The sequence below is a fragment of the Pelophylax lessonae genome (genome assembly GCF_965119305.1).
Source record: "Pelophylax lessonae genome assembly, chromosome: 1".
NCBI lineage: Eukaryota > Metazoa > Chordata > Amphibia > Anura > Ranidae > Pelophylax > Pelophylax lessonae.
In genome coordinates this window covers 816,071,756-816,085,455 of record NC_138768.1, presented here as the reverse complement: position 1 = coordinate 816,085,455, position 13,700 = coordinate 816,071,756, and the positions used below count along the sequence as shown (strand labels likewise).

The following is a 13,700-nucleotide window of genomic DNA, read 5'->3' as shown; positions in this document are numbered from 1 at the left end:
GAGCCATTGGGCGGCAATCTCGGCTGTGGGAGCTTCTCCTTTTCCCCTGGTGCTGACTCCTAGGTCTTTCTGTTTCCCCTGGACGCCACACGTGAAGCAAGTGCTATCCTTGGTGCAGTTAGTGCCTTTCTGGTGGGGTGGTGAGTCTGGTGGGGTCCCTCCCTCTCTCTGCTGCAGGTTGTGGGGTGCTCTGTTTGCTGATGACCTGGTGGTGCTACCAGCGTGGTGGGGGTGTCCTTGTGCAGTGCTAGACACTTTTTTGTGGGGGTCCCCCTTTTTAATGATGGAATCTCTGGAGCACGTTTCCCCACCTGACCCCCTCTCTAAGGCTGCAGGTCCCTCTGGGTCCCAACCATCCTTAGATGCACTGATGGTGATCCTGGAGTCCTTTGTGTCCCAGGTGGAGGTGGCTTTTACGTGGCAGGCTAGCAAAAAACGCCCACTATATTTCCCTGCCTCATCTGTCTCATCAGATCCTGAATCTGACTTGGCCGCCGCGGATGGGTCTGCGGCCACGCTTCCTGAATTAACCGATAGTGAGGATAATTCCACCACACCTGTAGCTGCGCACGAGAAGGCGCTGGTGGACGCACTGATCGTATCTCTGCGTGAAACTTTAAACATGCAGCTTAAAAAGTGGACTGTTCCACCAGTGGTGGACCCCCCAGTTTCCAGGTTGAATAAGGCAGCCATGATTCCAGTTGAGGAATCGCCAGCCTTTAAAGATCCAGCTGACAAGAAAGCGGAGGCTGTGGTTCGCAATACGTTCACTGTTGCTGGTTCGACACTTAGGCCAGTCTTCACCATTGCCCTGGTATCGCAAACTCTGAGTGCTAAACTTTTGCACCGTGACCTAGAGGGCAATTAGCTTCCCCCTGCTTTTGCTGAACTGGCGAACCGATTGGTCCAGGGGCTGCATTTTCTCTGTGATGCCTCTTCAGATGCGGCTCCCCTGATTTCTCAGCTGTCTGTTTTGGCAGTCGGACATAGCCATGACAGTGGCTTATGTCAATCACTAGGGTGGAACACAGAGTGTATTGGCGGCCCTGGAAATAAACGGCCTTCTCCGGTGGGGGGAACGCTACGTTCCGGCTCTCTCCGCCGTACACATTCCAGGAGTGAAAAACTGTCAGGCAGACTATTTCAGTTGCCAGGCATTGGACGAAGGGGAGTCCCTTCATCCGGATGTGTTTTAATCAGATATGTCTCCTGTTGGGCACCCCTAAGGTCGATCTGTTGGCGTCCCGGCTCAACAGAAAGCTACTGAGGTTTGTGGCAAGGTCACAGGATCCTCTGGCGGATGCAATAGATTCTCTGGTGGCCCTGTGGGGCCAGTATAGTCTGATTTTGGCCTTCCCTCCTCTCAAGCTTCTGCCACCGCTTTTGCGCAGAATCGAGGCCGAGGGGATTCTCGTTATTCCAGTGGCCCCCGACTGGCCTCGCCAGTCTTGGTATGTCGACCTGGTGCTCTTGGTCGCCAATGTCACGTGGAGACAGCCTCTCAGGGAGGATCTCTTATCCCAAGGGCCAGTCTTCCATCCTGCTTTACAGTCACTGGCTTTGACCAGCCTGGCTGTTGAAAGACAGGTGCTGAGGGATAGAGGTTTGCTTGGGTTGGAGATTCTGACACTGCTGAAGGCTAAGAAGTCTACCTCTAGGAAGATCTACCATCGTACGTGGAAAGCGTACATTTCATGGTGTGAGTCAATTGGTGTTCACCCTCGTTCTTTTTCGGGCGGCTTGGATTATCACCTTCCTTCAACAAGGTGTTGAGCCTTTGCAGTCTTCTTTCAGCGACTCCTGGCCATGCACTCTTTGGTGCATACCTTTGTTCAAGGGGTCCAACATCTGACTCGGACTCCACTTTATCCACTATAAAGTGGATGTGTTGGCATCTGCGGGTGCTACCTTTGGCCTCAAAGTTTTGTAGGCTGCTGTTTAGAGGGTCTGTTCCCTCTTTGTGGGTGCATTGTTCAGGTGGGCTCCACTTGTTTTTTTGTTGAGCTCCTGGTTGGCTATTGTGTTAGCCTTGGGATTTTTTTGTTGTCCCACCCCTCCTGTTTGGCACTCCTTGGGGACATCTCAATGGTTCAGAATCCTGAAGAGCTGTGTCCGTCAATGAACAAAAGAGAAAATGGGATCTTCCTAACGCTGGGGTTATACTGTCCCCTACAGGAGTAGGTCACTAGGCAGAAAAAAGTCTTGCTACACCTATGGGCAGTCCCAGGGGGTATACTTAGTCTCTCTGCTGTAGTGGAGTAAGGACCTAATTCCCTGTTGGGATCTATGGTCCTGGCAATTTTTTCTTTTTAGATAGAATTTTTTTCTCCTTGCTTCTTCCTGTGAGATCTACAATCAACTGCTGGACTGAGTGATGGCTGGATAATCTAGATCCAGTGGTCACCCCAGCCAGCGAGCGCACATAGACCTCAGCTCTGCTCTAGGTCGGCCGCAACATATCCCCACCTGACGGGGGCTGGTCTGGAAGAGTCCAGACTACCGATCAATGTCTTGGTACTCTGAGCGATCAGACTGTGCCTGGAAAATTGGACGGATCATCTTCAGGGATGTCCAGTGCGCATTCAATCGGAAAATGCCATGGCCGTGGCTTGTGTCAATCACCAGGGGGGCACAAGAAGGAATCCAGGCGGCTCTGGAGGTAGCTGGCATAACATTACGTTCCAGCCCTCTCCGCTGTACACATTCCTGGGGTGGAAAACTGGCAGGCGAATTACCTCAGTTGGCAGGTGCTGGACCAAGGGGCATGGTCCCTTCATCCAGAGGAGTTTCATCAGTTGTGTCTCCGGTGGGGCATCCCCGAGTTGGATCTGTTGGCGTCCCGGCTCCACAGAACGGTGCAGAGGTTTGTGGCTCAGTCACAGGATCCTCTGGCGGACGCCACAGATGCGCTGGTGGCCCCGTTGAGTCAATATCATCTGCTTTACGCCTTCCCTCCTCTCAAGCTTCTGCCAAGACTTCTACGCAGTATCGAGGCAGAAGGGATTCCAGTCATCTAAGTGGCCCTGGACTGGTCTCGCTGGGCTTGGTACGCCGATCTTGGCAGATGGTCACTGATGTTCTTCGGAAGCTTTTTCTCAGGGAGGATCTGCTGTCCCAAGGACTAATCTTCGATCCTGCTTTACAGTCGCTGGCTTTGACTGTTGAATGCCAGGTGCTGATAGATAGAGGTTTGTCTGTGTCAGTGATTCCAACGCTATTAAAAGCTAGGGAATCTACTTCTAGGAAGATCTACCATCATACGTGGGAGATGTACATTGCGTGGTATGAGTCTCTTGAGGTTCATTCTTGCTCTTTTTTCAGTGCCTCAGGTCTTGGCCTTCCTTCAATGGGGGGTTGAGCAGAAACTGGCCTTGAGTACTATCAAGGGTCAGGTGTCGGCCTTAGCAGTCTTCTTTCAATGGCCCTTGGCCACATACTCCTTGGTGCGTACTTTTCTTCAGGGAGATGGCCCTTGACCCCCCAGTGCGGTCTCTGTTGCCACCTTGGGACCTCAATTTGGTGCTCTCGGTCTTCCAGAAGCCCCCTTTTCTGAATCTTCAGGAGATTCCCCTGCTTATGCTGTTCCAGAAGGTGGCCTTTTTGGGGGCCTTCACCCCTGCGCGCAGGGTGTCGGAAATTGGCGACGTTACCCTGTCGTTCACCTTACTTGGGGGTTCACAGTGATAAGGTGGTTTTTCGTCCCTGTCTGTTGTTCCTTCCTCAGGTTGTCTCTGATTTTCATTTGAATGAAGACATTGTGTTGCCTTTCCTGTGTCCCAGGCCAAAACATCCGAAGGAAATTGCTTTGCATGCCTTGGATGTGGTTCGGGCAATCAGGGTGTACCTGGCAGCTACGGAGTCTTTTAGGAAATCCGATTTACTGTTTGTGCTTACGGATGGGCCTCGGAAAGGGTTGTCCGCTCCCTCTGCGACCATTTCCAGATGGATCATACAGATGGTGATTCAGACCTATTCCATCAAGGGTCAGGTTCCTCCTTTCCCTGTCAAGGCGCACTCTACTCAGGCGTTTAGTGCCTCCTGGGCCTTCCATCATCCGGCGTCAGGGACGCAGGTTTGCAAGGCGGCCACCTGGTCGCCGGTGCACACTTTTACAAAGTTCTATAAAGTGGATGTGTTGTAATCTGCGGATGCTTCCTTTGGCCACAAGGTTTGCCCCCTACAGGAGTGGGACACTAGGCAGAAAAAAGAACTTGGCTACGCCTATGGGCAGTCCTAGGTGGTATACTCCCCTCTCTGCTATAGGCCTTCAGTTTTGTAACAAACAGTGTCATAAGTAATACAACTCCATTGAAGGGTGGGAGCGGTGTCCATCAATGAACTCCGAGAACTAGATTTTATGATAAGTCCAAAAATTGGATTTTTGACTTACCGTAAAATCTGGTTCTCTGAGGTTCATTGATGGGCACCGCTCCCACCCCTCAATGGAGTTGTATTACTTATGACACTGCTTGTTACAAAACTGAAGGACTATAACAGAGAGTGGAAGTATACCATCTAGGACTGCCCATAGGCTTAGCCAAGTTCTTTTTCTGCCTAGTGTCCCACTCCTGTAGGGGGCAATATAACCCAATGGTTCAGAATCCTGGAGAGTCGTGTCCTTCAATGAACTCTGAGAAATGTAGTTTACGGTAAGTCAAAAATCCCATTTTTTTTTTTTTTTTTTTTTTTTTACCTGCAGAAGGATGTGCATTTATTATTCTTTTTTTATTTTATTTTATTTTTTTTACAAATGTGAACTCATCCTTAAGTTCACCTTTGGAACATCTTACAAGTTACACCTGTATTTAGGATGTAACATGTTCCTGAGCACCCGCTTCCCCCTACCTCGGTATCAACAGGCATATGTGAATAAATAAATGACAAATTACAAGAACGTTTTAGTTCTCAATGGACTAAGAATGTGGCAATCAATGCACCTGTTGTCCATTGACAATTCCTCCAGCTTTCTAACTGAAAGGCCATACAGAGGTGTGGACAGAGAGCTGAAGGAAGTGTCTGCAGGAACCTAGTTCAATGTGCACGTGCCACAAACGTGTATAGAATAATAACATATATCACAAATCATCAATGTGTGTCCATTGTAAACCAAAGTGAAAACAATTATATTAAAACTGTAAATGAATGAATTTAGTTAACATATAACGTCCAATGTGCAATGCATGGTAATGACAGTCCACTCTCAAAAGTGGCAATGATAAAAAAAAATCTTCAATCACTGTGACCACAACCATAAACTTGTGCCCCTCTTCTAAACATATAGTGCTCCACCACATGCAAAGCAAGCTATTGTGCTCACCCAGGAGCCCCCGGGGACCACAAGACTTATTAGGAAAATGAACGCCCAAAGCCACCAAAGATCCTTTCCTCAGTTAGCCCAATTGCGTTGATGCACAGGCCCCTCTCAGAGAGCCGGTCACATGTATAAAAAGTCAAGAGGACAGGATAATCATGCAGCACCATTTATTAAAAATTCCTTTCTAACATAAAATCATCTAATATTCTGCTTACGCCAGAGGTCGAGATCTGGTTACTGTCTACAGTTCCTGTTTAACTGCAGACGTCACATCCGTCATCTCCGCTGAGCGGAGTAAGGGGTTAGACCGTACCGGTGTTATTGAATGTGGTATGAGGTGTTTCGAGCTGGTGCCGGTCTAGGCACCTCTGATGTAAGCAGAATATTAGAAGATTTTATGTTAGAAAGGAATTTTTAATAAACTGTGCTGCACGATTATCCTGTCCTCTTGTCTTTTTATACATGTGACCGGCTATCTGAGAGGGGCCTGTGCATCAACGCAATTGGGCTAATTGAGGAAAGGATCTATGGTGGCTTTGGGCATTCGTTTTCCTGGTAAGTCTTGTGGTCCTCGGGGGCCTGGGGACTCTGGTGAGTGCAATAGTTTGCTGGAGCACTATATGTTTAGAAGAGGGGCACAAGTTTATGGTTGTGGTCACAGTGATTGAAGATTTTTTCTATCATTGGTACTTATTACCATGCATTGCACTTTGGACGTTATATGTTAACTAAATTCATTCATTTACAGTTTTAATATAATTGTTTTCACTTTGATTTGCAATGGGCACACATTGATGATTTGTGATATATGTTATTATTCTTTACACATTTGTGGCACATGCACATTGCAATTAAATTATTTCCAACAGTGCCTTACTTTATTTTGATTTCTTATGTTTAATGTGTCTCACATTTATAGGGGCGGCAGTTAGTGGATAGGCTTATTCATTTTTACAAAGGGTTTACGTCTGCAGGAACCTGACACTTCCACCCACGATCCACTGATCACGTGTGCAATGCTTTGCAGGCTCCTGTGAAAAAAAAAAAAAGTGCACGTTTTTTTTTTTTTTTCTGCAAAAATGTGTGCATTGATTATCCAATGAAACTCCGGAATATTTTACCCCCTTCATAACCAGGGCATTTGTTGCTATTCAGCACTGTGCTACTTTAATTTGCGATTGTGTGGTCATGCAATACTCTAAAGTCTAGTACACACGCAACTAATTTCCTCCGACCGGTCATCCATCTTTTGTCCAGAGTGGTGTCTGTTGGTTGGAATGTGCTCTAGACTGCACACGAATTTTCCCGCACAACAAAATTCTAATTCAGAAGTGATGTCATGTGTTGGTTTGCTTTCTTTGTGTTCTTTCTTCTCTGAGCATGCCCAGTCTTGCTCATAAGATTTTTCCCTGTCGAAATCTGTACTGACTGCATGAAAATCGGACGTGTTTTGACGGAGGACAAACATTTTATAGCCTGCACACCAGATTTTTTTTTGGCCGAAAAGTCGGAGTAGGTTGTCGGAAGCATCATACTAACAAGCCGAAAATCGGCGGATCGGTCGTCGGGCGAAAATTCCCGGCAGAATTTCGACGCGTGTGTACGAGGCTTAATCGTGGACTTCTAACAGTTGACACCGTACCATATACCAGTTTCGGTACATTTACATCAGTATTTGGGACTTTCAGCAACGGAGTCCTTTTGGGTCTCAGTGATACCTATTTTCCTTATATGTGGCTTTCCCACAGAAAATTTGAGCAACCTTTTAAGATCGTAATTCTATACCATTGTCTTCTTTCCTAATGATCCTCCATACAGCGTGTCATATATTGGGTGGACGAGCAGAAATACCAGACATTGTTTTCAAGAAGATACATACAATATCCACATGATTTGCTCTGTGATTGACTTGCAGTAATACCTCCCATACCCCCTGATGAAGGAGAGCACTTTCTCCAAAATGTCAGGTGGAGGAAGTCACAATTTCATCACTGCACGCTCTACAGTTGGTGCATTTACAGTTCATTACTATTATGCTGTATCTATACTGTTAGGTTTTTTTTTGTATCTTCACTTGCATGTGTAATTATTTTTACAACTATTTTTATATACTTCTATGGATTATTAAACATTAATTTTATTTATATATTTTTTAATTTGTCATGATCCAATACATAATGCCTTAAAAGCCCCAAACACCAAGGGGAAATTTTCTTCCACTGTATGCAAATTACATTTTTATCATTTTTTTGCATGCAAATAGAGTTTTCTTTTGGTGGTATTTGATCACCACTGGGTTTTTTATTTTTGTGATATAAATGAAAAAAGTCAAAAAGTTAAAAAAAAAACAATTTTCTGGAATAGCAGTTGGAGAAGCTTAGCTATGATGTCAATGTAAGGTAGACACCAATAATAAAGTAAACATAAATCAAGAAAGGGGCACAGAAAAGGTTTTCTGACTAATACAGGCATCTTGTGGTGTTTTATTGATAAGAAAGACATTTACATTTAAAATTTTAAAATTGAATAAAGTTCCTTTTAACTTGGCCTAGGCTTTCGATTTAGGTACTGGTAGAATATTTAAAAATGTATTTTGTGGAGTAGTGTTTCTTTATAACAGAACTTATACTGATGTTTATTTTTTTCCCTCTCCAGTCTCTTCTCTCTATTCGCCAAGATGACAAAGTAATTTGTCCAAGAACCAAAGAGGTCTTCAACTTCTCGCAAGCCGAGAAGGTCTACATCATGTAGAGCTGTCCCCTTGTGCCTCTAGAGCCTGCTGAAGACGAGGCAGGAGCATCACACGCACAACTCTCACATTCATTGGTTGCATTTGTCTTTTGCGGCCAAAGATTCAAAACGAGCAACAATTAACACTTCAAGACAACATCTTACACAACAGAAGTGCAAAAACATAAGGAGAAAAAAATAATTTGTACTTTAGGAAAATAAAACCTTTTTGATTCTGAGCATTTTTTTTGTAACGTACAGTCAAGACAGATGCTTCGGAAGAGTTCATTTTGTTTAAGTTAGATACTTTCCGGCCCTACACGGAGATGCAGCGTTCAGCTGCTCCATCAAGTAGTAAAGCCTTGCGTTATTTCTTTGTGCAAGTTTCGGGATCTTATCATTCATATTGCTGCCTTACTCCTAGCTTTCGGAATGTACACCCATGGACATGCATACCACGGACTGTTCTGTGTTTTCTACAGTTACCAGGAATAATCTTAAATGGGTTTTCCACTTTAATCAAAAAAGTTGACTTCTGCTTTAAAGGGGAAATCATTTTAAAACAGTAGCTTCTCATCTGTTGCTGATTGCTTTTTATAGAAACAAAGTAGACTCCTACTATAGCTTTCTGATCTTTCTAGGACCAACATCTTTACCCACCTAATCCAGATTTATACTGTAGCCTTCTAAATAGCAGTACATCTTTGGACTTCAGCCTGTCAAGAACCATGGGCTCTGGAGGGTAAAGATCCACCATGTTACTAAATGTAAGATTTAAGAACAGCTAGGAGGTTTTTATATTCACGAGTAATCCCATTTACCTCTGCAACAACCCTCCTGCAATATGTATATACCAGGGGTCTCCAAACTTTACAAGGGCCAGTTTACTGTTCTTCAGACGTTGGGGGGGGGGCAGACTGTGGCCATTGAGAGTAAAAAATGTCCCTGCATCAGTGGGAGTAAACAATCTCATATCATCAGTGTCATTGGGAGGAATTGTGCCCCATCATTGGTGTCATTAAGAGGAATTGTGCCTTCATTGGTGTCATTAAAAGGAATTGTGCCTTCATTGGTGTCAGTAAATTAAATGGTGCCCGAAGGGCCAGATAAATCAAGCAAAGGGCCACATCCGGCCCCCAGGCCACAGTTTGGAGACCACTGGTAAATACACTTCTTCGCCGTTTGACAAGATTATAATAAAATCTTGCTTTTGGTAAAACCTGGCTAGTGTAAAAGGTCACCAAGCCTAGACATATTCCAGTATGCTGGAAGAAGTCCTGTGACCAATACTGGGGCATTTTTATAAGGAAAAGGGTGTAAGCCCCTTATCAGGATTGCTGGGTTGCTACAAAATATGAATGCCCACCATGGGTCGTACAGTGCACAGCAGTTGTTTTTGAGGATGAGCTAGAATCTTACTATAGTAAAAAGTTGGCCAAAGAGTCCAAGTTCTGCCGTTTGTTGAACAGTGCATAGCAGTTGTTTGAGGGTGAGCCACCATCTGACTTTAGCCTGTAAAATGTTAGCCATAGATTTCAAGTTCTGCTCATCATCTATAAAACAATTGTGAGGTTTTCTTTTACACGTCTTGGGCTAGCTTAAAGGCATTTGTGGAGCCAAGCTTTTTGGGGAACAATTAGCTAGCAACATGTGGCTGGATGGCTTTTCTTGTCCAAGAAAAGACTGGCCAGGTTTTCTGCAATGGTTGTAAGGCAACCTGAGTGACAGGTTTGGATAACCGTATAATAATTATCCCACAGTTAGCACTTGTCCATTGTAAACAGCACATGGCAAATCCTGCCATTGCTTACATGCACTGTGTAGCATTACTCTCACATCCTTTGCAGAGAGGAGCCTAAAGCAGAGGTCCACACATCTGATAAAGTGGAAACTTCCTAATATTTTAGCCATGACACACAGTAAAAAAAGCCACGGTTCTGTTCTAGTAGCGCAAGATTCTTCTTCATAAACCTTTCCGGCAACAACCACAAACATTTTAGTCCTTTACAGTCTTTAAAAGATAGTGCTGTAGAAATTTGTATTTAGTGCTTATATATATATTTTTTTTGCATGTTGGTGTTCATTAGCTAATAAAAAGAAAATATTGTAAATTTGAAACCGTCTGCAGATTGGTGTTTTTTTATTACTTTTATGTGTGCAAGTAAAAATTAGAAGGAAAATACTGATAGTGGTTTGGAGCCTCGCCAAGTTTATAATTGCAATTTGGGTAAAATATCGCATTAAATATTACAACTGCTTACTATTAGAGCTGGAGCATCATGCCATGTGTACAGGGTACAGCAACAGAAACTGCAGAGGAAAGGCTGCATAGATGTGAAGAGTACACACAATTGTCCTTATGGCTGCCGATAATTTTTCATCTATATCCTAAATCGTTGTCAATAAGATTTTCTGAGGCCTTGAATATGAACATTTTAGTAAAAGAGGGAGATTTCACAGAGTTAGGTGGCAAGAAGATACAGCCTTTTGAGAAGCCTTTTAATGGCGATGAAGCCAAGTGTCCCACCTGTGTAAAGTGCCTTGCTATTCACACCTGCATTTCATTTTTTTTTTTTTTTTATGCATTTCATTTTTATGAAAAATTTATTTCACATCAACATACACTATATGGCCAAAGGTTTGTGGATTCCTGGCCATCACACCTATCTATATGGTCAAAAGTATGTGGAGACCCTTCCAAATCGTTGAGTTGAGGTGTTTTGTGGAGGGTACTGTTATTACTACATTATACAAAGACATTTTAGGCAATTGTGCTCCTCCAACCTTGTGACAAGAGCTTGGCAAAGGCCTTTTTCTGTTCCATCAGGACTGTTCACAAATTCAGGTCCATGACATGGTTTAGTGTGTTTAATGTAGAGGAACTCAAATGGCTGGCATGTCACCCTAACCCTACGCTATAGAAAACCTTTTAGGATAAATCCGCTGCAAGCCAGGTCTTTAAACCTAACATTATGACCTGATCCTACAAATGCTCCTTTGGCTAAATGGGCACCGATTCCCACAGACACAATAAAGGGGTAGTGAAGTCCACTTTGTGATTTTTACCTACAGGTAAGCCTATAATGAGGCTTACCTGTAGGTAAAATGAATACCTTGTAAACGTGCACTGTTTAGGAGATATTGACCCTGGATGCAGCCGGTAATGTGGCACATGCACTCTGAAGGTCCATAATACCGTGCTGGGCCTTCAGAGTATTGTGCCGTAGCCGAGGGCTCTCGCATGCATGTGGGAGTGACATCATGGCTCCAACTACTCACACAGCCAGAGTCCGCGAGCCCGGAAAGAAGACCAGGTGAAGATGGAAACCCTCTCAGCGGTAACAGCGTGCCGCTGGAGGGCTTTGTTTTAGGGTAAGTATTTCATGGTGTGCTAATATGCGATACATACTAGCACATTATGCTGTTATTTTGAAGGTGAAAGTTTTTTTTTTTTTTTGTTTTTTATTGCAGCGGTTTACTACCGCTTTAATAAATAAAGTACAGCGCTCCTAAATACACAATCCCTGCAGCCAAACAAATGAATTAGTACTACTTACTCCCTAGAGAAGAGACGCCTGAGGGGGGACATGATAGCAATTTATAAATATCTCAATGGGGATCTTGGTATAGAAAAACAGCTATTCAGTCGAACGGATTGCATGAGGACTCGAGGGCATACAATGCGATTAGAGAAGAAGCGTTTTAACCTCAGGCAACGTGGGGGGTTCTTTACTGTTAGGGCTACAAGATTGTGGAATTCTCTACCTCAAGAGGTGGTTTCTGCGGGAAGTATGGTGGCTTTCAAAAGACTCTTAGACGTACATCTCAAGGATCAGAACATTCAGGGCTATGTGAGATGATTACACACACCTACACAGGTTGAACTGGATGGCTATTGTCTTTATTCAACCTCACCTACTATGTAACTATGTAACATTAAGTGTTAAAAAATGTGAACAATATAATATTATCAAAAGTGACCACACATATACAGTAAATAGTGCAACAGCACCCATGTGTAATATATCACTAATGGTGCATAATGAATGAAGTGCAATGAATGTGGTTCAAAAGTCACCTCTAACATGTATCAGTTAGTCCTATGGGTCTTCATTTCATCTCCAGTGTGATATTCCTACAACTGCAGGTGTGCCACACAGTGAAACACTTCCACCAATTGTGCCTTTTGAGTGCACCTCTTAAATTACACGAGACATATACTCCACAGAGGTTAATCCTATCCCCTCTCTCCCTAAAAGAGAAGTTTGGGAATATGAAAAAAAAAAATCATACTTCGATGGCTGCAGCTGTCCCCCGGCGCCTCTAATGCCCTGTACACACGTGCAGATTATCTGCAGATTTTTGTCTTCAGATTTACCTTTTCTATGTAGTGCAAGGGCCTGCCGGATTGCATACAAATTGAAAGTGTTTAGGTTTGACCTCATATTATATGGTTTTGGTAAGTCTGCAGACAAAAGTCTTCAGATAATCTGCACGTGTGTATGGGGCATAAGAGCAAGAACTGAGCAATCAAACACAGCTGACTGCTCCGCTCTTGGCTCTCAGCCTGCAGACAGCTGTTGACTGTCAATTACTTTTTCTCTGCTCTGCCCCTCCGGAGCTCACTGGAGCTATGGGCTGTGGAGAGGGCGGTAGCAGCTGGCTCAGGCTCTCTACGGCTCAAGGAGAGGCTGAGCCAGCTGTCAGTACAGGCTTCTGGGCAAATCCTGACCCTATGGTCAAGATCTTTTCAGAGCCTGGACCAACTCTGTGACATCAGCCGACAGCGGCTTTTAACCCACTGTCAACTGAAAAGGGGTCATAGGAGTGCAGAACTAACTGCACTCCTGTGACCCACAGGAGAAGTATGGCCAAAACAACTTTGGCCATGATGCTTGCTCTAGGCACAGCCTAGGACAGTAGTCACACCAGCCCTCTCAAGGTTTAATCCTCACCCTCCACAGGTTTAACAACAGTCCCAGCACAGCTCCATAAAACCGAAACATCATTGTGCTTTCCAATAAACAGAAGTATTACAGTAAAAGATTAGGAACACTCACATTGACATAGGCAGATAGATCGCTTATCGAATTCCCATACACCGCCCTTTTTGTGGCTAATACAGATCAATCGTGCTTCTTCAAACTCCTAGGAATGTTTTTAGCATGATGGCCCCACACTTGCGGCCCCGTCTTACACGTTACACCCCTAGGACTTCATCAGAGGGTGGAGTCCTAAGGGAGTAATGTGTTAGGCGGAGCCACAAGTATGACGTCATCATGCTGGGAGCATTCCCACTGGTTTGAGGAAGCAGGATTGATCTGTATTAACCACAGAGATGTAATCGCGCTAGAAACATCCCAAGAGTTTTGAACCACATTGATCGCACTTCATTAATTATGCACTATTAGTGATCTATCACACATGGGTGCTCTAGCATTATTTATGTGCATTCGTAGTAACTATTGATGATAATATATTGTTTGTTGACATTTTATCACTTAATGTTATGTAGCGGGTTCTACTAAATAATTTAGTTTGGATGTAGGAATTGTGTATTTAGGAGTGCCGCACTTTGTGTTGATTTGGTATTTAGGTATGAATCACTATTAGTGTTTAGCTGCTCTTAGATGTTAGGGTTTAGGACTGAAATTTA

General features: G+C 44.1%; 1 protein-coding gene across 1 annotated transcript in view; it reads left to right on the top strand.

Moving 5' to 3' along the window:
* Positions 1-8,910, top strand: part of MAEA (macrophage erythroblast attacher, E3 ubiquitin ligase) — a 168,856-nt gene extending 159,946 nt beyond the window's left edge. Inside the window, exon 9 of the mRNA XM_082247533.1 lies at positions 7,970-8,910. Within this exon, the coding sequence (XP_082103659.1) occupies positions 7,970-8,065 (96 nt within the window). The 3' untranslated portion in view covers positions 8,066-8,910. The remainder of the gene's footprint in view (positions 1-7,969) is intronic.
* The last annotated feature ends 4,790 nt before the right edge of the window (positions 8,911-13,700 follow it).